This window comes from Orbicella franksi, chromosome 14 (assembly GCF_964199315.1).
Source record: "Orbicella franksi chromosome 14, jaOrbFran1.1, whole genome shotgun sequence".
Classification (NCBI taxonomy): domain Eukaryota; kingdom Metazoa; phylum Cnidaria; class Anthozoa; order Scleractinia; family Merulinidae; genus Orbicella; species Orbicella franksi.
In genome coordinates, this window is record NC_138158.1 from 1,771,703 (window position 1) to 1,798,164 (window position 26,462).

General features: G+C 38.1%; 1 protein-coding gene and 1 non-coding gene across 2 annotated transcripts; both read right to left on the reverse strand.

The window, feature by feature from the left end:
• Positions 1-21,628: 21,628 nt before the first annotated feature.
• Positions 21,629-24,767, reverse strand: LOC145468957 (C-type lectin domain family 10 member A-like). Its single transcript, XM_081452674.1, has 2 exons — positions 24,704-24,767; positions 21,629-22,197 (listed from the first exon to the last, which is right to left on the reverse strand). The coding sequence occupies exons 1-2, from the start codon at positions 24,765-24,767 to the stop codon at positions 21,755-21,757; spliced, it is 507 nt and encodes a 168-aa protein (XP_081308800.1). The 3' UTR covers positions 21,629-21,754.
• On the reverse strand, positions 23,337-23,411 carry Trnal-uag (transfer RNA leucine (anticodon UAG)). The gene has a single exon. It is a non-coding gene; the product is annotated as a tRNA-Leu (tRNA).
• Positions 24,768-26,462: the final 1,695 nt, after the last annotated feature.

The following is a 26,462-nucleotide window of genomic DNA, read 5'->3' on the forward strand; positions in this document are numbered from 1 at the left end:
AAATGCACCGTGGACTCGATGGAGGTTTATTGTGTTACAGAGTGAAGAGGGGGGCTTATGATCGTAAGGAATTTTGCGTTCAAAAATTTTTGGTATCCCTTTACGCAGTCTACGAGTAGCGTGGTTAAGGTTACACGCAGGCCACCCCTTACGTACACCCCCCGTGAGCGGACACCTTGTCCAGAAACACCTCAGGTTTTATTTCCCATGAGCCGAACCCTCTGCCAGGTGGATCTTTTTCAAGTCCTAAAAGCGTACGCTAAACGGAAGATTTATCTAACTCCGTAAACACGTTACGTTATACTGTGATTAAACAGAAGGAAGTTCTACAGAAGTCTCTAAAGCATGTTCTAACGACATATAAAATAAGCCCGTAAATAAGGGGACGTTATTTCTGCGTGTTTGGGAGGTGTGGGAGGAAGAGTTTCTTTTTCTTTTTTTTTCACCTATCAGGTACTTTTCCCCTGCGAGACATGACAGAAAATCTAGCGATATAGCTCACATAAATGCAGAATTTTGAACATTTCACGTTGTGGCTTTTGCAGAGGACAAATTGCTAAACTGTATAGAAATAAGAGTCTCTTAAATTCTATCAGTTTCACTAAAGCGTCCTGCTGCGTTACTAACAAATCATTGGACTTCAAATATTTTTGATTAATTTATTTATTTATTTTTACTGTACATTGTTATTAATTCATCTATTTTACCTATCATTATTTATTCAGCTATTGTAAATAAATTTTGGATCATGTATTATGTAGGATCTTATTGTAATTTATTATCTTAGATAGTGCAGGTCCACATCAGGACTTAACGTCTTGCCAATTGATCTGTAACCTGCTTTATCAAATAAATCATGTATGTATGTATGTATGTATGTATGTATGTATGTATGTATGTATGTATGTATGTATGTATGTAAATGCGCCAAGGTTTATCACTGACTTGCTGGTTCATTTAACCTTTATCTGTGCGGTATTTTCGAGTGTTTTCCCATAAAAAACCCCAAGAAACCCATAGCAAAACCATTTAAAGGCCAGTGCAATTGAAGCCAATCAGAAACCAGACCTAATCCACGTGGGCCAGGAAGCCAATAAGAAATAAGATTTAACCTAGGTGTTCAGGATTAGTCAATTTCGCGGGTCCTCTTCGTCCTCGAAAGTCTACTTTAAAACCTTGAATGGCGAGAAGAAACGGGAAATATTCACAGAATTCGCAGTTATATCTTCTAAAACATCTTAAACTTACAGTTTTCAAACTGCGTAATGGCTTTTTTCATCAAATTGAAAGTCACTGACAGTCAATGACGTCGTCGACGAAAGCCCGTGCAACGAAACAAGCCAATCAGCGTAGAGTAGTTTATCACGTGATGTGCGGCCGAAAAAAGCGCTGCTTTCAAAATTTCATTCCCCGCCAAACATGCACCTCGAAGGACGTGAATTTTTTTCACTGAAGAAGCTCGGAATTTCTATTCTTTGCCGACTTAATTGACGGTGTAACCGGCTTCAGCAACATTCTTGCAGTTACGAGAAGCTAACTGCGACAAACATGTGAGTGTATTATTGTTTCAGGCCACAAAATGTTTCAAAAAATTAACACATGTTTGCGAGTTAATGTTGCTTCATTCGCGGCGAAGAAAAGCTCGTTTTCCGTTCACGCACGTTTTCCTCAAAAAATTATACGTACGAACTAGTTCCTCTTTAGTAATTAATTGTAATTTTGTATTTGTACGCAGAGTTTGCCAGAGAAAATGAGAACATTGGTCGTACACCTCCGTACACAAATTTGCTGTACACTCACCCTCGCCATGCCGGATTAAAAACCATGTTGACAGTTCACAAATCGACAGGTAGGCGAAATTCACTTGTTACACTTGAGCTAAATTTAAAAAAGTAGCTGGAATTATTTTTATACGCAAAATTTTCTTTCAAGTTCCCTTATAATTCTAGAAATGAGGAACGCTAGAGAGTTCCCGCGCGAAGCGCGACTTTTGCCGCCAAACTGAACCAAAATGTTTCTCAAGTGGTTATGCGTTTTTCGCGGAATGAAATTTTATTTTCCAAGTCGCTCTATAAAGGTAAATTACTTTTCTTCTCTTTAAATTATTGTTGCTGCTTCTAAATTCCGCAATTAAAAGTTAGGGGAAAGTGAAATTCCTTAGAAAGTCGCCATAATTATCCGAAGATGCGACTTACGATTTATAGTCAAATTTCTTGTTAGCACCTACGTAAACAATATTCTGTTTTGGACTATGAGCGTATTTGGTTTTGGAGCGATTTTACAATACCGGACACCTTGTTAACATATCAAAAAGAATCATTCAAATTAAGTGAGATGCAAATGAGTGTTCCGTTTTTCTAGAATATTGCCTAGGTTTTATGGGATCTGGAATTTAAGTTGTAAATGACGGCCTGAAAATGTTTAAATCAGTTGTGTGACACTCGAGTTTCTAACACCGACTCCAACAACAGTTTGCTGTACAGATAATTACCATTTCCTTTAAAATCCTTAAACTTGAGTTACGCAAAGTGCTTCTTTCAAAAATTTTAATTTCTGTACGTAGAGTTAATTACTTTTAATTACTTCGCCCGCTTTACAGTTCATGTAACTCCGCACACTCGCGTTCTGAATATTTTGTTGCGAACTGCATGACACAAACATGATTTGGTAAATAATCTTAAAGGAAATAACTGGATCATCGTTCAATGAAAAATAAACTGACTTAATAGTTTTTGTATCGAGAAATGTGTTTTTAATTATAGATGCAAAGAAGCTTACATTATATTCGAGACCTACGTTTTCCTAACATTTCGTGACTAGAATAGTAAACCCATTCAAAGTCCGCTGAAACATTTGCGAGTAATTCAATTTACGGGTTTGACTGGTCTTTTTAATCCACAGTAACCAAATCTGATCCCAAAATCACTTTACTGTAATAATAATAATAACAATAACAACAATGACTATGACAATAATAATAATAATAATAATAATAATAATAATAATAATAATAACAATAATCATAATAATAAAAAACAAACAATAGACTGTAATATTCCAAAGAGCGAAATTTATAAAAATTGTGACATTAGTCTTGGTGATATCCTTTCCCACATAGAACAAAAAAAAAAAATGCACACTTATAAACTTTGCCAGGAGTCACATCCTTTGTTCCACTTGGAACTTAAAGGATTTATCCAGTCAGCTGTTTTTAATTGTATGTATGATGTGTTGCAATTTCTGGAGCAAACTTGTTACCAGCATACCTTGTGTAATTAGTTCTTGTTATCTTTCCTTGTTTTAGTGTTTCTTGACCTTGGAGGAGGAACAGGCTTGGTCCATCACTTCAGCACCATACAGTCCACCTGTGCAAGACAAGGCCTGACTCTGACCCGATCGACTCTGATGGGGAGATTATAAGATGCAAGGATAATGGAAGGGTGGGGAAGATGAAGTAACCTCTTCTCTTTCCTCCTTCCCATTGTCTACTGCTACTTCCGATTTACTCAGACGAGGAGAGTGGGAACGAGTCAGTTCGAAGATTCTGAAGGAAGACTTTTTTGCATATCTAAACATATGCAGTTGGCTGGTAACATTGATTGTGGGTTGGTAGGGGAGGTTTTAAAATACTGTAAAGCTCTGGATGAACCTTAACACTAAATTTCGGCCAGAGGTCAACAAACCTCTGATTCGGCTTAACTTAATGTAGTTAGATTAGTTAGTTGGGTCCCAAGGTTTTGGGTGGTTCCTTCCTTAAGGTTTGTCCATTGGGTTCCTTTTCAGGTTATTTCGGTCAAGATTCGCCTTTTCTTCAACTCGATGCTGGGTCTGCTTCGAGGATTTATTCAGACAAGATTCGACTTTGTTCAACTGGACACTGGCTCTACAATGTGGATATTTTCGGCATCCACTTTGGCTCGACATTTTCATGACTGCGTCTCCCGCTTAGCTGCGCAATAAAAACTTTCTTTCCATGCTTTACTTGATGACAGGGACTGTGATCAAGTGAAACTATTTCGACCAAAATTTTTCAAAAAACTTTTCATCAGTAAAACCATTTCGGCCTAAAGGTTCAACCAGACATGACTCAAAAATAGATAACTGGAGATTTCAGGTCATTCAGCTGAAAGGAGGAAGGCTGTTTTCCTACTCCTATGCAGTTTAGTGGCTTGACTCTGGTTGTAGCTAATAGTTAAGGCCAGGAATACAAAGCAGTTTAGGAGGGAATATAGGGGACAAAACACACACTTCAGTTTAGTTCGTTTGCATACATTTAGGCCAATTGTCTGATGTCATATTTTGACAGCTTCACAACTGTCAGTCAAAATTTTGGGCCATTGTGTACATTTTAGGGTTTAAGCCAATTGTCTTGTTGTGGCAGTTTGTCAACTGTCTGCTAAATTATTACATCAACATCACACAAATAAAAAGGTCAGTTTTCAAGTTTCCACAATGGCCCATACAGTTGTTTTCACTTCACACTTTAGGCCAATTGTCTTGACATGGCAGTTTCCGCTGCCCGCCAAATTTTCATAACTTAAATTTAATCGCCAATGGTGTGATGAGCATGGAGAGGAGCAGGAGCACTGGTGTTTAACAGCAATCCATGTAAGGTAGGGCAAGTTCTACACCCTGGCATCAGGTACGTGGTGTAATTTAAGGACGACAAATTTCGCTTTCGGATTCGGTTTTCGGTTCGGCTTTCGACTCAGAACACCAATTGGTGCTAATTTACAAACAAAGGCTTGGTATCGACTATAACTCGTTAGCAAGCCGCTAATAACCCCCATGTACCATCCGGGGCACCCTAAGTGTTCATTTCGGGGTGTCGACATTTACTGACACGGAACACTTGAGGTTTCTTAGGATGTCAAATTTTTCACATAGGAATGCGCATCCCCTTAATTAGGTCCTGTGGATAATGTGGGAAACATGTAACATACTTTAAATAATAAATCCAACAAAACTGTGTGTCTGTGTCATTGTTTTAAACCTATTAGCTAAGATTAATTCAAGGCAATTATGGATAGTGTGAAGCATTGTTGTTGAACAGTGCAAAACAAGATAAATTAAGTACTAACCATTTTCAATTTCAGGACCTTCGACTATGGTAAGTATTTTCTCCGCACTGAGCCCATTTTCGGGGGCACGGCCATTTTAATGTGGGATAATGTAGCAAACATGTAACATATTTCAAACAATAAATCCAACAAAACTGTGTCTCTGTGTCTTTTTTTAGCCTAATAGCTAACATTAATTTACAGCAATAATGCATGGTGTGAAGCATTGTTGAACAATGCAAAAGAAGATAAATTAAGTACTAACCATTTGCAATTTCAGCTCCTTGGCAAATGGTAAGTTACTTGGAAAGTTTACTGAGCCCATTTTCGGGGGTTCACCCATTTTCGGGGGCGCACTTGCAGCCAACGCACAGTTAAATAAATTTAAAAATAAGGTGAGTAATCAAGGTGTTTCTGGCCCACTTTGGAGGGCTGGCTCATTTTCGGGAGCATTATCTCCAGTTTAGTATACGGGTGTAGCTGTGCAACATGGTCCTGAGGGCAATGTCATCACAGGAACCATGAGGAAGAAACTTGTGGAAGTTTGAGAGAACAGTTGTCTACATGACGCTAACATCTGTCAGTGTCCAGGAGAATTTTGGATCGTGTGTTTGGGTGGTAAGTCATACATGTGTACTTGTAAATAGGAACATGAACATGATAACATTTTTGCTCTCATTTAAGTTTCCAGGAAGCCTCCACACAGCCAGTGACACCAGTCACAAGAATAGAGCCTCTTCCAATGCAACCTAAAAAAAAAACAGGTAATGACACAAATAAATTCTGCCATTTAGCTGCTGACTTTTTTTTTTACATGGATCATTTTTAAGCAATTAAGTTCTTTCATCATCTTCATCATCATCACATCCTTTTCCCATCTGGGAAATAAGGCTTTATGAATTGCTTGTGGATGAATTATTGGAAAAAAAAATTACCTGAAGGTGCCATTTTTTTCAACAGCACATAAGATGATGCAAAACACTCAAGATCAATTGTCTGTGAAGGATCCAAATTATATACCCTTATTTATGGCATTTACAAAATATTTTTGACGTGATATATTCAAGGTAAATTGTCTGAAATGAGATCAAATTTTACACCATCTTTCACCATCGACTGTGGGCAGAGGAGGTCAAAATTTTGGTTTATTCATTAATCAGTTATCACTACTAAATTATTGACTGTTATTTTTATCAGGTACAACTGATGTCACCACTAGCTATTGACAAGACAGTTATCTGTTGAGGAGCTCAAATTGATCATATGTCGCTTATCAGTGTAAAACAAACTGTGCATTTATCCTTATTTTAAAACAACAGGGCCCTCATTGATGACAGTGATGTGTAGAGGCTACCCTGTATGATGCAGAGTGATGTGAATAATACGTCTCTGTATGTCTTTTCCAGTGTCATAAAGAAAATACAAAAGGCCAATTATAATACGTTTGGATGCTTTTAAGCCAATTGTCTGTTAAGGAGCTCAAATTATAGACAATTTTTTGCAGTATGACTGAAAAAAATAATGGATTACACTGATCATTCCTTTCAGAAGGATGCTATATGCCCAATTGTCTGTTGATGTGAAAAATAATGGGCAACATTTTTCAGCAGTGTGCTAAAAACATTGCACCGGGGTAATTGTCTGTCACTTCAAAATTGTTTTAAAAAAAATAACGGGCAACATTTTTCTGCAGTGTGCAAAAGACATTGTACCAGGATAATTGTCTGTCACTTCAAAATTGTTTTAAAAAACTTTATTCCACATTATGCCTCAACAGTGTGTAGTTTTAACTTTTGCTAGGAGCAGGATAATCTGAGGAACAAACACCTTGAGGTTGACCAGCCAACAACACAGATGACCTCCAGATGCAATAGTACTAATGGTCTCGGTGGAGAAACTTATCCATGCTTAACTGGTTCTGCCGCAAACTTGGAAAGAACCTGGTAGCAAAGAAGGATGACACACCAACACTAAACAGTTATGTGAATTTCAAAGGAACCCGACAGGAAGCAACAGGTCACATCTCAAAAGCAACAAGTGAGGACTGATAGTGAAATGAAAGATGGACTAAACAGAACTGCTTATCATGTTTGATGATGAGGGGCTTTTTTGAATGCTATGCAGTCACTCTTTTACACTGCTGGAATAGAGAAGTCTCTCAAGGTGATTTGGATGCAGTTATAGAATTTACTCTCCTATAGTAAATTCATAACCCCTATCAAATGATTCTTCATTGTCCAGCTGCTTTATTTGTCAATAATGATACACTGCCTCTTCAGTTGACAGAGTTTGTCTGTCATCTTGATGTGTTTGTCAACATGCAGAGGAAATAATATTCTAGTGAGGGAAGCATTGTGTTCTTTGACAACCACTGCATACTGCAGGGTCCTATTTAAACTGTGCCCTTAAACCCAAAGAATTTTAATGCAGAGATGACATTGCTCTTGATGCAATGTTCTGTCATGTTGAGTCATGGGGTGATCGATGTTGGCACAGTTCTACTTGCTGATGAACAATTAGTTTATGTTTTGGAAGCTGTGCAAGGGATCATCAGTCACTGAGCAGGGACTGCTACATTAGTCCAATATGTAATCATGCCTTTTATTTCTCAGGAATCACACTTTCTTTCAAGGTTTGATTTTTCTGCCTGTATGTCCCTGTTCACAGTCCATTAGACTACAGATAGTGATGGCCTCTAGCCATGATTTGAATTGGTTGTACATTCAAATGAACTGACATCAATGTCCAATCCTCTGACAAAAACTTTAAACTTAAGTCTTTTAACAGGCTCAGTAAAGCAGTCCTTTTCAGGACTCTTCCACCCAGACAGTCACACTAGAGGAGTGTGATTCTTTAATACAACCTACAATTTTTCTTCTTTCTGGAATACATATACCACAACAATTAACCAGACTCCTCACTTATCATTGGATGGACTACATTGCTAATTTAGTGATCAAGTTGACACAGAAAAATGTTCAGCTCTGGACAAATAACACCTCCACTGCAACATTAATTGGAGCCAAAAGTCTTTCTGCGACTTCCTGTGATATCAGTCTGTGCTCTGTCAATACTTTTGATGATGTAGTAAATTGTGGTAACATCTGATATATGGATACCAGGCCAGAATACTGTACTGCAGTAGCTAATTATGCTTGTGCAAATGCAAATAATAAGGTAATAAATGTACTCAGTATCTGATGATCTGCTTGCAAATATTACCAGTAAGACTATATGGAACAATGTAAAGGTGCACCTTTGAGCAACAGAATGCAACAACTTATAGCATGTGTATCTATCTCTGTCCTTTTACAGCCTTTTTTTTTTTTGATCAGCTTGCATCTGAATGCAACCAACACACAAGGGAGTCCAATAAGCAGCTGCTGAGCTCTAAGTCTTTCTCTTTGACAATGTAGAGCTTGGTTGTCCTCAGGTATCATTACCATTAACTATTTCTGCATGTTGTATAGCTATCTGAGGCCAGAATTCTGCACCCTGAGGATTTGGCAGCATTTGTGGCACATTGGCAGCAAAATCAAAATTACTTTATGATCTTGTCAAAAGAGATGGCAAAATCAGCCAGCAAGACCAAAACAGTCAATTGGAGACACACAGTGAGAAAAGAGCTGGAGTGCGCCAGGATGAAAAAGGGTGAGACTGAACTGATTGCAAACAACAGAGTACAGTGAAGAGCTATGGTACAAGACCTGTGCCTAACAAGGGGCAAACACAATTGAGACTAGACTCAATCTAACATTAAATCTGCTTGCCTCAAACCTTTGTGTGAACACTGCATTTAGCTCTGTACTCTTTCACATTAAAGGAGTTGTTACAAGCTGAGCAAAGATCTGTGTGGTTTTCTTGACTGTTTTCATTCCCTTGTAAATTTCTATTTGCTTTGCTGATGCTTTCAAATGAGTGCTTCATCATCAAATCTACAAAAAATTTGGTGGATACCAGGCTTTAATACTGCAACCAAGTAGCTTGTGTTCTCCATGCCCACATGAGCTCCACTCTAATTTTGATTAAAAAGTCTTTGCTCAAAGACTACCAACAACAATCACAATGCAGCTGCCTCCACTGAACCACAGAGACTTCTGTGCTTACACTCAACTAACAGGGTGCATAGGTATGGCTTGTTTGTTACTTTCACTACTTGCAATAATTCAGTTCAGTCCTTTAAAGCCAGCTTGGACCATGATTTTCCAGACCACACTGCTCTGACTGGCTCTGGCCCTGACCATCACATATCACATCACATCACATCACCCTTGACTGCAATGTTCACTACAATGTAAACAGCCATGATATGTTTCTACAAAAGTGGGGCCACTGGACAACAACAGTAATCTCGTTCAAGACGGCAAGGAGCTTGCTGGAGATGTCAGACATTGGGTAGAGATTAATCAAGTGTGCATCAGCAAAATTACAGAAAGATGGTGGAACTACTGTAACTATGGACCTCATGTTGCACTCGAAGATTATTTTAGACTGCTGTGGAGACCTAATCTAATTTAACTACATTAGTTATTAAAGAGCAAGCTGCACATCTTAAAAAGAAACCTGCAAATTAATAATGGTGCTTGAGTGTCTTGAGTGACCTGGAAGACCTTTATTTTGTCTCACATCGAATAAATAGCAAACTCACAACAACCTGCACATTTCTTGGGTGGAAAGATCACCGAGAAAGGAACTTTGGAAGATAAAGCAAGATAGACATAAGACCTGCTTATAATTAAATGGGAGAAGACTTTCCACCACTAAAACATCACCATCATAAACTGGTTTCAATCACATAATGTCTGCATGCTTGCTTGTTTCTCAGTGCTGTCTAGCTTAGCTTCATGGCTAAGCCAGAAGCTATTTGTGTCAGAGACACAAAAGACCTGTCCTTTAAGTTAAGGACAATACCCCCTGCTGTCATAGGAAAGTGCTCATATGCCACAGCTTGAACCTGTGGTCACTGGGATTGTTACCTAAATATACCCCAGGCCTGTGAAATCTTGTAGTTTTCTTCCTGGTGATTCATCAAATTAAGATGAGTCGAAGGGTGGGACCTTTTGTTGCCTCCAGAACCTCCAACAGCAGTTCTATTGACCTGCATTTCTTCAAGTGGCTAAAGAATTAGAGCACCTGGAAGTTAACATTGTTCCTCCTAGTTCACTCCTGCATTATCCTTGTCATCATTGATTGCAGCATTAATACTACTTGATCATCTCTTCTTGCGATGAAGACTCCTCCAATTACAATGTAGCACTACAACCACATACAGGATTTAGCTTTCAGTTCCATATCTAAATCATCTCTCAATGAAATTTTAAGGAGCATCGATGATGTATTTTGCCTGGGAAGCCTTTTCTCTCTTCATTGGTTACCCCCTCCAAGCTGACTTTACTTGCAGCCATGTGAAGGAGATATTCATCATAACTTCCAACAATTCTTGGTTTGCCATTTCAAGTAAATCAAACAATATATTTGGAGTGTAATCACATACAATCTACATTTGGATACAATTTGGACTTCACCTTTGAATGACACATCAAGTTATCTTCAGTGAAATCACCTTGTGAAACCTTTCTCTACTTGATGACACATTCCCCTATTGGAAAATCAACGGAAAAAAAATATGGAAGATACTCTGCCCCCAAACTATATTGCATCATGTGATTCTGCCCTTATTTACCATCTGCTGTAAATACCTGTCATGACTAATCTGCATGCAAGAGAATTTCAACCCCTTGGCTCCTGTGGACTGATCAAAACTTCGATCTCCCCTTTTGAGGCCTTACCTGCTCTTACAATATTTGAATACAGGCTTAAACAATGTTTGCTAAAAATACTGAGCTATTCTCGTCTCAGCAGTATCTCAGGTTTAACACTATTCAGTTTCTTGCTAGACAGAACACCCACATACCCCTGACATATCAAGAATTGATGATTATAAATTTTCTGTTATTTTTGAGATTTCACTCTTCTCAACCTCACAAAGAATTGGTCTACAGTTTTGTTCCCTTTCTGGATACTTAAACATCTTCCTCCAAATTGATGCTTTTCGAGGTGCACATTTATCCTCAAGTTTCATTAGTGTTCAAATTGCAGACCAATTTTCTCTGACCAGCTTTATTTCCTTGCCTCCTTGAGCTAATCATGCTGCTGAAAACTTCAATAAACATGGCATACTTTAGCCAGCAAACTGGGACACAATGGTTTTCTTGACCCGAGGTCAGGTTGTGGTTTGTTGTCTCACATCATCATCTTTGTCCTTTCTCTATTCTCAGTGATTTAGACTGTTGTTTCTTGTCTATACTCTACACAACTCTTTTTTTGGTAGGATTTTCTGCCTCCTATCAATCAAACCCCATCTGCCACACTGATCTACTTTTATTTATTCTCAACAGTTTTCTGCATCTCATAAATAATCATTCTTCTCTCGTTTTGGAACATTTTAAGTTCAAAACAAATTGTCATATTTTTTGAGAAAGCAAGTAACATTAAAATGTATTTAAGCTAACAAAGGGATTCAAACCCATAACCTTTCCATAGGTTATTGGTTTCAAGTGCTGAGCTGACAAATCCACTGGGAGTGTTCGAGGCCAGTTATGCGTTTAAAAAATTGTCTTACTTATATATGGATACTGTGAAAATTGTTTGCTGTTTAGAATTTTCTCCAGAGTTTGAACTGAATTACGTTATTATGTGGTGACAGGTCAGCCAGCAAAGTGTTTAACAAAAGTGAAAATTTAGGCTTGAATGGGATTCAAACCCATGATAAAAGACTGCAGTCTTGTACACCTCACCATGCAAATTACAATGTGTGAGTCACTTCAGGATCAAGTCAATTATTGGATAAACTTGATTTTTAAAATCACAAAAAAGGAACAGACTCAGTTGTTCAAATAATCTTTTTAAACTTATTTTCGTCAAAATGTGCTGCCTGTTTACTTCTGACACCAAAAGAATCATGTGAAAGGAAATGTCAAGCAAATTCCGTTAACAAAAGAAGGTAAGTAGTTAAAAAGGAAAAATGTTAAGGATTCAATGGGATTCAAACCCATGAAAAGGGACTGCAGTTCAACTGCTCAATCAGAGCTTCAAAGCTACTGGGAGCATGTACACTGTAAGATACAAATATCTTAGCCTATGAAAAGATGACTACATTATAAATCACTATGAAATAAATCATGTGAACTGAGGGTGAAATTTATTGCTTTGAATTTCAGTCACTGTTCACACGTATAATTTATTTCATATAACTGTACTATCATGAAAAGTAATTTGTGTGCTATAGAGTTCCAGTCCTCAGCAACTGTCAACCACAAGCAGGATTTGTCAGTCCTTACAGAGTCAGGTCAGACCATCAGGACCAACCAGGACAGTGGATCTGTCAGTCCATGGAGAGCAGTCAAGTCAGACCATCAGAACAAGCCAGGACAGTGGATCTGTCAGTCCATGCAGAGCAGTCAAGTCAGACCATCAGGACCAACCAGGACAGTGGATCTGTTGGCCCATGCAGAGCATTTAAGTCAGACCATCATCAGGACCAACCAGCCAGGACAGTGGATTGGACAGTGGATCTGTCAGCCCAAAGAGAGCAGTCAAGTCGGACCATCAGGACCAACCAGGACCAACCAGGACAGTGGATCTGTCAGCCCATACAGAGCGTTCAAGCCAGACCATCAGGACCAACCAGGACAGTGGATCTGTCAGTCCATGCAGAGCAGTCAAGTCAGATCATCAGGACCATCCAGGACAGTGGATCTGCCAGCCCATGCAGAGCAGTCAAGTTAGACCATCATCAGGACCAACCAGGACAGTGGATTGGACAGTTGATCTGTCAGCCCATACAGAGCAGTCAAGTCAGACCATCAGGACCATCCAGGACAGTGGATCTGTCAGCCCATACAGAGCGTTCAAGTCGGACCATCAGGACTAACCAGGACAATGGATCTGTGAGCCCATACAGAGCGTTCAAGCCAGACCATCAGGACCAACCAGGACAGTGAATCTGTCAGCCCATGCAGAGCAGTCAAGTCGGACCATCAGGACCAACCAGGACAGTAGATCTGTCAGCCCATAAAGAGCAGTCAAGTCAGACCATCAGGACCAACCAGGACAGTGTATCTGTCTTCATACATGTAGAGTAGTCAGGACCAACTAGGACCATGTTACAGGCCAGCCAGGACAATGCATCTGACTAAACAAAGCAGTCAAGACCAACTAGGACCATGGACCTCAATGTTAGCCTATACACTGCAGTCAAGTTGGACCATCTGCTAACAGGCCAGCCAGGACAGTGGATCTAGCTGCATATTACCGTACAGTCAAGTTTGAAAGCCAGCCAAGCCAGGTACAGTGTATATACAAGAATTCTACATCCCAGTCATAACAGCTAGCTAGTAATCACCTAATATTACACCAGTTTAAGACAGTACCACTAACCACAAGGCATATTAAAGCCATTCTAATGCATGTGTGATATCACTGCTCTTAGAAGTAAATTATGTTCCTGACCAATTATTCACCTACTACTGGGCTAAATTAATAAAAATGTTGGCCTCAACATAAAATAGGAGGAGCGTTAAGTAATCATAAAAGTTAGTGCCAAAAACCACTCTGCTCCAACTGCTTTGAAAGCTTTTATTGAAATATTTTGATTTAGTCTAAAAGTCAAGAAGAGAGTGTACAATGTCATCTGTAGAACTAGCATTTTATATTTTTCAGACTTAACAAATGAATAGCAGTCTTTATTGATAATCAGACATGAGGTATTCAGAGATAATGAAAATTACATTTCTGATACCTTGTCAGTAACATTCATTTTCTTGCACATTTTAGCTCCATGTAAAAATTTGTCTGAGATGACTGCTTATACAAGAATTTCCAGATGTGTACCTGTTATGCAGCTCATCATGATGCCATAGTCACAAGAGGCAATAGAACAGCAGCCCAGTCAGATCAACCTGAAAGGAATTGAAGAAAAATTAACATGAGCAAGCTACCTTGGTCTTGAAAGGTAAAAAAATACAGTATATTAATAATGGTTATCATTAATCACTAATTATCCAACCTTTCCTGGCCTACACTATGACAATGTCAGAGTTCATAAAGAGAAAGAAATGTCTATAAGACAGGCTATTATTTATTATTAAAAGAAAATTGTTGGAGAGCAAGACTTTGATCTTCAGTTACATGTACTGTCAACTTTTATATAAAATCCTCAAAATTTTGTTAAACATTCAAACCACTACAGTTTTCCTTAAATGTCACTTGTCAGTCAAGCTACATGAGTGTCAACGATGTTGCTAATTGCATTGAATGCTCTTTCCATTTCTAAAGGTTGTATTCTTTTACATGTAGTTGAAACCCTTTAGTTAAAATATTTTTTCTTCACAAAAATAGGTCCTTTAATGATTATTATACATGCAGGATCCCTTCAAAAGTAATTTTCAGCAATCATTAATTGAAACACAAGCACAAGCATGAGCGGATCATGTGCACCAAAGGAACCAATGGTTAAGTGTCGAACGAAACTCTGGATATATACCCTTGATTTACATCTCGATCAATACTTAATTGACACTGAATCAACACTGAATCGAGAGCCAGATGATAGTCGGCCGAGTGTTGACCAACATATATGCATCAATTGAAAATTAGTCTATTCCCGACCGACTGTCAACCAAGATGTCAATCGAGAGTCAACCAAGGTGTCAATTGAGTGTCCATCGAGAGTATCAATTGAGGGTATCAATCGACACTCAATCACAGACGCCACAATATACTAGAGAGGACAGCAAGGGCGTCCAAATGTAACGACATTCTCTCTCTTCTTAGGCCATGGTCAAACAACAAAATTTGCAGGAGCTGAACCTATTATGCAAATCATGGTGTTGATGACACAGTGCAGGACAACATGAAGAGTAAGTGCTTCTTTGTTGTTTTTATACTTTCCCTTACATTGCTAACAATTATTTACTCTTTGACTCGTAGTTTACTTAGACCTTCTAAATTTTATGTACATGTACATGTACACATAATTGAATGCTAAAATCTCCATAATCAACAGTTTCTAACATTTCTCAAGCAAGGGAAGAAATTTCTGTGCAGAAACATCGTATGTTTTACAGGCAGTCCTAGTTACATGACTTTGTGCCTGTTTGCAAGTAATGAGTCTGAGAACAATTTATTCACTAACAAAAGTTAGGCGTGCAAGTATGGTGATTTTAGGTTTGTTATTTTCAGCCAAGATCACAGATGATTGATGCTGGACAGGAGAAAGGCAATCACTGGATCACACTAAGGACAAGCAACTTGATGATGAAGCACAGAAGATGTCAGCAGATGATGAAGACAATGCAAAACATTCTGGAGGACTTATAGTTAATTTATTTTCAGTATTAATTACGTTTGTCATGCTATTTCTTTTCAGTACACAACAATTAGTCACATAAAGATTTATGTCGTGCATCAAATGAAAATTATAAAAAAATCAATACTCTTGTTTTCTACAAATAATAGCAATAAAGCTATTTATTTAAAGACAAATAAATAGCTTGAAATGCTATTATTTAAAAGTTATAACAATCAAGCTTAATTATTAAGAAATAATAGCCTGATGCTATCATTAAAGAAATGATAGCTTTGAATGCAATTATTTCAAAATAATAGCTTGATGAATGTTTTCTATTCAAACATTATAGCTTTGTGGCTGCAAGCTATAGTTTTTGAATAGACTCTTGAAAGTTATTCTTTTTGATATATAAAGAATAGCTCAGGAGAATTCTTATAAATTAGAAATTTCATTTGATGTCAAAGACCCACTTCTGTATGTGATTAGATTTGTCTTCTGAAAAGAAACTGATACAGGCATGACAATTAAGCTTGTTGGCAAAACTGGACAAGATGAACTCATTACGTCAATAACTTGATTTCTGTCAGAGTCTGCGTAGTGAATATCAAGATCATTAAACTGAAGGTAGACTTGAATTTTAAATCACAAGATTAATCAATTGATATTAATTATCTTTAGAAGTTCGAAAGGAAACATCTGGACATTATGAACTCTTCTTGATTAACTTTAAAAGCTAAGCTGATAATAACATATAATGCTGAACAACAACTAATGCTCATAGTAACTCATGGAGAGTTCTACATGTTCCAGTATGCATTGCAAAAAAAAAAAAAAAGAATCAAAAACCTTTTTGCACGATTTAAATCTGCTTTAAAATTCAAGTCTACCTGATACATGGCAGTTTTCATGAGTTTTAAAATGCTAGGAAGAATAAAATTAAACATTGTTTTGCTGAAGAGAAAATTTCTTTTTAACTATCCAAAATAAAGCACAAGTTCTGGTCAGCTGTTAGGCCCTAGGCTTTTTGCAGTATTGATTCAAGTTACTTTTATCATTTATGAGAAGTCAAATATTTGCAGTAAAGAAATTAAATTGGCCATGAATTTTTATGACTAGCCTGCTGTACAAACATGAAAGTTAGTCTGTGAGAACTCAAAATTTGGGGACCTGGGATGGATTGGGAGTGTTGGGGGTTTAGGGTTCCAAGGGCAAGGAGTTTTGGTTATTGGGATTAGGGTTAAGGTTTGGGCCAGGAATTTGGGCTTGGGTCTTGGTTAAGGGAAAGGGTTGGAGTTGGGGATTGGGTCTAACAGGCTAGAGTTAGGGATTTGGGTCTGGACTAGGGTATGGATGAGGGAGTAGGGTTTGGGTCAGGGAAAAGAACCAGGGATTTGAGTTAAAAGGTTAGGGTAACTGGGTTTCTGAGTTTTCACAATCTCACTCAAGTGTTTGCAGCCAGCTAAGTTACATGAACCTTTGATGTGCTAGTCATGATATTAATGTCCTTTTACATTGTTATTTATAACATGTATCTTCGAAAGATAATTATTCTTTACTTGATGCTGACCCGTTCTGCACAGTACTTGGGATTGTTTTGTTATTGCTTAGGTTTAGTTTTATTCATCAACGATTAATCGTATACATGCAAGAGTTTTCATAGCCTCAAACCAGAGGTTTAGGTGAGGTGCAGTGGTTTGGAGAATATGGTTCCAGTTTTTCTCTGATTGAGTTTTTACTGGTTTGTGCATCCGGAATTTCACCACTATTAATATGTATTTGTGTATATGTATAAAATTTATGATAAATTGGACCGTGTTTGACTAAGGTACACTTAGAGCTATTTTGACCTGTAAACTCCAGAAGTTTAGGTAAAATGCAGTGGTTGGGAGAATATGTTTCCAGTTTTCTCCAGTTCAGGAGTTTTTTCTGTTTTTTTGCATCCAACATTTCACCACTATAGTGTTGCTGTGTATTCCAATAAATTATTCCATAATTTTCAATTTGCCTCACAAGAATATGTTTAACAAATCATCCTCAGTTACTACTTTTTTAAAATCAACAAGAATGAATTTATTACCTTTAAATTATTAATAATAAAAATAATTATTTTATGGCAATACATGTAACTGTTGTTTTAGTTCTGCTCAAAATTTTTTCAAGGGGGAAAGACAGCTCCACTTTGCCCATATCACCCGTAGGGAGCTAGCTAACACTAACTGCCGCCTGTCCAATGATCTGTATGACCCAGAGGGGACAGGTCAAGGATGCTCGTCAGAAAATTTGGACTGAACCCTTAAAGGAGACCAACCTGGGAATGGCTTGAGTATTATTTTGACCCCTAAAAGGTGGTACGCTTATCAGTTAAGTAAGGCACGACGGAGCTTTGGTGATGAAGTTTTAGACTTGAAATTACAGTGTTGCCACAGACAACTTTCCTCATTTCCAATGGTAAAAATATTGTCGCTTGCAATTTCGTGTGCTTTTCTGGCAATGATGTCAAGGGTTGACAGGTTGCTATTAGAAATGAAGCCAGTTGCCCGTAACAACAACACAAGTTGAACGTTGAAACCTGGTCGCCAAACTTTTGATGTGCCTTACTCGACTGATAACCGTAGTACCACTTTAAATGGAATAAGCTTTATTTCCTACCCCTGCTCAGAAAAGGAGCCTTCTGGGGGGGGGGGAGTACTTCTGGAAGAATTGGGTGGGGGTGTGCAGCCTGCTTCCCAAAACCCTTACCCTATCTATGACCAAAATCTGCGATTTTACCTCTCTTATTTATGGGCCTGACCAAAATTTGATACCATAGTTATGACTGTTGTGGCTGACACAGTTGCCTCAAACATAATTTATGAAGGCTTTTGTGGATGGTCTTATCGATAATGATGAAAAGGTAACTTCTTCTAAAAGAACATACTTAATTCAAGACTAGAGTGCAAAAACCATACCCTATTTATGACGACAAATGGCCAAAATCGATACCCTGTTTATGATCAATACGGCCCACACCCCCCCCCCCCCCACCCCGGGTTTATACCCCTTCCACTAAAGGAAGGGCACGACCTTTTCATGTGGCAGTCCCCCCGCCCCCTCGGCTGGATGACTTTAATCCGACTCGGTATTTATTTTCTCCAGGAGTGGAATGGTGCGGACCGTGAAAGAAATAATCAAAATTATACCTGAGCCATTGAAATCACACGAGACGAGCCGAAATCGATCAGAAGGCGAGCATTACAATCGCAGAAAATACTTTACACTAGCAAAAACCATGGTGAAAAATAATAACTACAACTTACGATCGCTTTACGAGTTCATACCGCCTTCGTTGAAATCAAACTCGTTATGCTTACCTCCGATCATAAGCTGCAATAGTCACACCAGTGTTCGAAAGTGTTGACAAAACTATCAAGCAAAGGTAGGCAAAAGTGCGCTTAGTTTGACCGCGCGAGAGTTGGGGCGAGGGAGGACAAAATATTTTGCGCGGAGGGTTGCTCAGCCACACAGCATAATGTCCTGTAAGTTGGATAACGTCACCATGCCAACGCATCAATCTCAGCGATACATTAATTAACGTCCAAAATAATATATTCTGAAATTTTGGCACAAGCGGCTCTGAACATAGGCTCAATCCTGATCTGCAGCCGTGGGTGTTTCGGTGCGCCCGCGTTCCCCCACTGGTGAGGCCGATCACAAGTGGAAAGGGGTAAAGTGTCGCCATGTCAACGTATAAATCTCAGCCAATCAGTATTTTGCGTCCAAAATTTGGACGGACTGATTCAGAATTCACTACGATGCGGGCAGGGTCTTCTTCCCCTCTTCTCTCCTTCCTTGCCATGCCAAGAGCTTGCCCGGCCCTGTGGTAAACCGTTACCAGAGTCACTTACGTGTAATAAATGTTTTAACTCTTAAAAGAGTTTGTATAACCAAAATATAAGAGTTAAGTATGAAGATTAGGAGATGACATTGAAATCGGTCCGATGTATGTGTAATTCACCGAATAAAGACTCTTGAACATCTAATGGTACCATTTCTTCTCATCCTGGTGTGTTTAAACGAGATTTGAGCGAATTTTGATGAGTTATTATACGGTGTTATGATAAGAGACATGGTAGGAAACTTTGGCCAGTCAGTTTGACGACAAAACACTTTTCGGAAACGACTCAAATTTCACACAAAAATAGTATTTACTCACAACATTAATGGCTGAACTTAGCCACAATGCGAGAATAAACTTTTCTGTGGTTAACCTTGACTCTTGCAAAAAACGAGCGCCAAAGCATAAATAGCTTAAAAGTAATGGTGCATTAGGCATAGGCTCTTGAAAACTGTGTTCGGCCACCTTAAGCACACGTTCAGTTTTCACCGTGTTAGTTGGATGGTTGAAAATTTGAAATATGACGATCGAAATGAGGACGCCAGGGCGCTGTTTCACGCGTGCTATCTCGCCAACATATTTACCCTCGAGTGTTCTATAACTGAGTATTATAAAGAAATGTAGAGATATTTAGTCCCGAGTGCATAACTTAGAGTTAAAAGTCAGTCGTTGTAGATGTATTTATCCTCTCGTATAAATAAATATAAATAAATAATAAATATAACGTGTCAAAGTCTTTAGCACTACTTTGCTAATTGAGGACACTGAAATGAGCAAACAAATATTGTGAATTGCACAGAAACTTCTTAAAAATCCCAGCTGGCGGGAGGCTGACCAGCTGACTTTTTAAAAAGCGTGGAGGAGTTGAATCTGGGACCACCAAACACAAATCCATCCAGTGATAAGGAGAAGGATTTGAACCCGGGACCTCCAGATTACAAATCCAGCGCCCTAACCACTAGGCCACGCTGTGGAGGCAGCGTGGCCTAGTGGTTAGGACGTGAGCCTCGTGCGTTCAATATTCCTCCTCGTTGTAGCATCAAATATGATTAAACGGTTTACAACGAAAGTCAGATTATTCTCCAGTTTTTTGAGGTGAATAATTGGGGTGAATACTTCTTTTTTCGTAAAATTGAAGGGGACACTTAATGGCAAATGGAAACTCATTTTCAGGGCTTGTAGGTTTTAACGGTTGGTGTTGAGGGCTTTTTTTTTTACAATGTACGCCATCATTTGGAATCTTAATTTACAAGAACAATTCATTACCGATAGTGACTCAACAGTAAATCCCTTGATTTATTTCACATTCAACAAAGATGACAAAGATATTGATTCTTTACAAATCTTCACATATGTATCCACGCGGTTCTGTGTTACCTGTAGCCTTATATTTATACCGGAGTTTTAGACTGTCTGCGACGCAGGCTAATACTTCAGATACTCATATAAAAACCTAAAATCACAATTAAAGCTAAATTATTCAGATCTAAGTGCCTTGCTTTATTACGAGTGTAAGAGTTTGGTACTGCGCATGCCGACTAATTGAGGACACTGAAATAAGCAAACAAATATTTTAAATTAGAAAGAAACTTGTTAAAAATCCCAACTACCTTATAAGATAATGTTAACGATAATGTAACATCAATCAATAAATTAATCGGTTTCGGGCTAGTAATAGTATCGAGAACGATGGCTATGTAATGCTTAAATTGATTAAATTTCGCAATAAGATAAACAGCTCTTAATTTTCAGTTAGATAAAATGATTTCGCATTTCATTTTGCAGGAGATCTGCAAAAAGCAGGGCACCAAATCCAAAGCGTGAAAAACAGGGAAGCGGAATAGGAACAGCAGAACAGAATAGCATAAAAAAAAAGATGCACATAAATTGTCATGAGAGTAAAGAATCAAAAATAAAGGATAAATGGTAGTACTTGAAAGAATGGATTGTTCGACTATTAAATTTTTGCCTTTTAAGACATAATAGTAAAAGTTGTTTATAGTAATTTACCTTTATAAAATAACTAAGATACTAAGCACGCCCTGATTGGTCAATAGAGTTGCCAAAGCCATGTTCTATTGTACTGATAAGCGCATGATTCCCGATGCGGCAGAGCTATGCGAGAACTGGAGAACTCTGAACACTAGCGAGAACAAAATAAACAACTCCCTCAGTCGTTCTCCGTCTGAGATATCAATAAAGCGAGTATCTTTTCATTCAACATATAGATGGAAATTTGCAAGGAAAAACAGGACCATGGCGATAGAATGCTTGATCTTTCCTTCCATGGCAAAAATTTGACACATACACCGCTTTCTCTTTGGCCAAGGGAAAAAAAAATAAACACAGAAATCAAAACTCTTTTGTTTATTGTTATTCAGCTTGCTTTATTAAGCTTAAAATTTACTCCCTTTTATACTGATTTCAACATTTAACTGATCAGGTTAACTCAGTTAATCTCGGTTTGATTTAATAGTTTTCACAGATGTATCCACGTGTTGCCGTTATTCCTTGACCCGCATCTTTTCTATTGCACATGACATTATTAAAATGCCCTTGGGTCCCTGAACTGGGATACCAGATTTCGCCACAAACTTCCCTTGAATCATCACTAGGCTGACCGCTCTGCCAGCGGCTGTCATCTGTGGCCACAGTGACACCAGGCGATCCTGCCTCAGTCCATTTCCACGTTCCGCTTTCTTTACGGAGTCCAATGTAATAGTGAGTGTAACTACCAGTTTCCGTCACTTTATCTGCGAGGAAGCCCTTAACTTTGTTCCACTCGTCTGTCGTTTCCATGGTAACTAGGTGAGCTCCCATGTCACGGCACGCGTCACGGGCTTCGTTCCAGGTACTGTCAACGTCATGGAAAGTGTAGCAGTTGTTTACATTGCTGGCACTACAGTCCACAGCTGGAAAATTTCACCACATGGTCATTAGAACTTTAATTAGAAACAAGAATTAACTGTAAAAACACAGCAAAAATTAAATTAAATGTATGGGAAAAAGCTCGATGCCCAATAATTTGAGCGTGATTGACGTTCTGAAGATTTTATGAGTTACAAAGAAAAGATACCCAGCGGAAGGTCCTTTTGATCAAATTTGAAGAACATAGGGCGACGGGTTTCTTTTTTCAAAGTTTTCATGCAAGTTTATGTAAATTTTCCAAGGAATCCTGATTCGGCGTTACAGACAAATTTCCCTCAAATTTGAGAAGTAAGTTCGTTCATCTAATATCTCTTGTTTTTAATTCATAAATATTTCAAAACTCAAATTTTTCGTTACCTGTTAGAGATTAGATTCTCTATTTTTCCCACACATTTAACATATTTTTTTTCCTTATTTGTCCCCACCCCCCCCCCCCAAACATGATGGCATCAAAAGCCGTGAAAAGGTTTCTCAATTTTTTACTACGCACACCTATCATTAGAATCGAAACCCGGGGAATGGAGACGGTCATTATAAATGACCTCCCACGAGAGAGGATAAGGAGTCATCTCCCCTGGATAGTCTCATTCAAGTTAATTTTAGATATTTGTACCCAGTTCCTCCGCGTATGATACCACGCCGTCCACGCGCTTGCGTAGATGTTTTCGTGGAGGATAAAAATACGTGCAAAGCCTTCTGGGTTGAGCACGTGGGTAATATTCGCGTCGTGTGATTCGCTATTTCTAGATCCTCCTGGGATTTCTGAAGCTGGAAGTGACCTCAAAATAAGTTGAGAGAGATTATCTTAACAAAACAAACTTAAGGAACAAAATTAAGCTACATTTATCGCCTGGTGTAACCTTAAACACGAAGGCGCGCTATATAAGGAAGTCTTCCCAAGGCTCATTTGTTAGTCACCGTTGACGTGCGCGGGTCAAGTTCAAAATGGCGCGCGATTTGAATACACGAAAGGTAAGCTGTAATTGAATTAAACTTCTTTGCTGTCTTTACTTGCCATGAAATTAAAATATCTTTATCTAACAAGAAATAGTACTTCACAGATTACTATTTTATCGGACGAATCTTTAATCGTAGTAATCACATCGATTCGGAAAAAATTCCGAGTTCCAGATGGGATTTGAACCCACGACCCTCCGTGATCTAGACCGGACGCTCTTACCACTGAGCTACTGGAGACTCTATGTTGAGCAAGGGTGAAATGTGGGCCTCTGTCTGAAACCGCATCGCGCGGTCACACAGCCAAATGTTGAATTGGCGCATATGAACTCGCTAAGTATATCACGCAGTCACATTTAAAGCATATCAAAGATGCAACCAATCACCCTCCAAAGTGAGTATTAAATGTAGAAATCACATCGGCTCGCAAAAATTAACTCGGAATTTTTTCCGAGTCGATGTGATTTCTACATTTAACACTCACTTTGGAGGGTGGTTGGTTGCATCTTTGAATCTTTAGTTGAGAGCTTACTGGTTAGCTTGGTTGAATTTGACCTCAAGAACGAAAGTTTTTCATACGGAGCGAGGCGACATTGTGCTCCGAGCAAAAAAAATTACAGAAAGGTAATTAACGAATAAACACATTATTTTATTCATTCTATATGATAGTTTTCTTAATTTAACTTGTTTTATAATCAACTCGTCCATGCATTTCTTCCAACAATCAAGAACAGACTTAAAAGGAAAAGAAATTTAGAGTCGCCTTCAAATATCAAAATCTAAAATTAAACATGTACACACATACAAATCACGTACAAATTTTTTTGGAAATCCACAAGAAGAATTGAAGTCAGTAACATTTTGTGTGCCAGATAGAATGAAAATATGTGGAAAACCAATAAGACAGGAACTTCGGTCAATTTTGTCGGTCATCCGACTGACTTCTTCACCCTCCCGTAACTGGTGCAGTTGGTACATTGGTATAGTTTGGAATATAAATTTTGGAATATCCTCCTAACATAATGTATGGATAGAAGCATTCGTTTAGATCCTTTTCTCGTTTTCGAACAGGTAAAATACTTAACATTATTTGCTCTGTTTCAGGTTGCAGATTACATTCACGATGTAACACAAGTTTTGGAAAGTCTCAAAAGGAAACCGACTTATAATTATCAATTATTTGTCGAGCGTGCTTCGGATTCGAGACAATAAAGGTAACACTTGAGATGGTTACAGTCATCTGATAACCAACAAGGATGAGTAAAAGAATTTTTATTGGCAACCAGAAAATATCGGCAAATCTTTCTAATGGCGGTCAGTCTAAAACTAGTAAGTCAGATCTAGTAATTCGATATTTTAACTCAAATTCTTTACTTGAACTGGAATTCATGTAATGGACGGCAATCGCTTTGTTCACGCCCCAGTTACATTGACTGTAACAGTTGGATTTATGTGAATAACTGAGTTTCATACGCATCATTCGAAATTGTCAGTAACATTTAAATCAATAAAGAACAATTCGAGAAAACCAACCTCTTGGTAAATGTGAAATAAGAAAGAACATCAAAATGAACTTGAATGGCACCACTGACTTCATCTTCAATCTGAAAAAGAACAAGTTAAAATTAGACGAAAAACATGTCTACATCTTTCTTTCCTAATTTTCAAGTTATGCTAGTTAAAAGTATCACGGTATTCTACTAGACACCGATAGATCAATCCAAGTTAAATAAAACAAAGTTAACAAATTAAAAGTAGATAATAGTTGATCATCAAAAACGCAAATGCTGAGGGATTCGCTAGACCTGCAACTTACGTTGGAGAATCTACCGTAGGTTTCTCGACTTCAAGACTGAAAATCACTACGGTGTACTAAACAAATTTATATTCTAGACTTACACAAAGGTGCAGAAGAATACAGGACTCTTTCTGGCCCCACAAGAAATTGTTTACAGGTGACATAATTGTTTACACGTTTGACACAATATGCTTGGCTAGGTTCGCGTCTTTTCACGCTGCGTGCAGTAGGACAAACTACTCAGTAAAGAGAGTAGTCTGTTCATGGAAAAGTCGTTAATTTTTTAAACGAGTTGAGACCCTTTAATTTAAATTCTTCTCCCTTAAATAATAACGTAATTACACTAGAAGTTTATTTCCTTCTTGTCGCAGTCTGTTCAGTTAAAAGGTTTATTTATTTTAAAAATATATAATTAGTATTCGATTGAGCGTTTCGTGGCTCATATGTACTAGGTAGGCGTGAATTAAGCAGGTTCTTGTACTCTTAACAGGTCAATATATTTCGTTTTTGGTCAATAAAAGCATGGACGCCAGACTCAACAAATCATGAATTAGCTGTTTCTTTTGAACTAAACTGAATTCCATAAGTCCTTATATACAAAATGTTTGATCGAGCGGTACTGTGTATCAATCGTAACATTTTCTCAAATTAAACAAAAGAATTACTAATTGTTACGGTTTTTTAGATATCTTGCCTTCATTAGCATTTATTTTCTATGATTTTTTTTTCTCCGTTCACTTTCTTTTTACTTCTATTTCGTTAAAAATACTCCGCTGCGCATTTGACTTTCAACTGTCTAAGTTTAGGAATGTCATGAAACATTGTTTTTCGTACTAATTTGACTACGGTCGAACCTCCGGTTACAACCACCTCTCGTAAGCAACCACCTCTCCTCAGCAACCAGAATTCCAAAATACTAAGAGTTTCTTCGTCAAATCATTATATTTGGAACCTCTTGTAACCGACCACCTCTCGTAAGCGACCGCGACCACTTTCAGAGCTAAAAGTTTGAAATTTTCTTTAGTTTTCAACCTCCCGGAAGCGACCACTTGACAGATAATAGAGCAGAAATTGAATAATAAGGTGTTGGGACATTATTGCATCCCGGGTTGTACAAGAGACGGAAATTCTCAATAGCAAGTACCGGGTTTTTCTCGAAATTGACTTTTCACACGAATAAAACATTTAAAACATCAGTTACCGTATGCTCAGGAGGCAAAGTTGTGACCCAATATTGTCTAATCTCTCGTAAGCAACCACCTCCCTTGAGCGACTACCTAGGCTTGACATATTGGGTAGTTGGTTACGGGAAGTTCAATAGTATTTCGGAAAGGTGATTATATTCACAATCGTCGATCTACACATTTCAGAGAAATTGACATTTAGAAAGTAATTTTGTCTAAAAGAGCTTTCGGGAAATAAAACGAGCTGAAATTCTCGTCGTTCAGAGCTTATTTCATCAAAAAAAACATTCAACAAAAAACAAGAATTCGG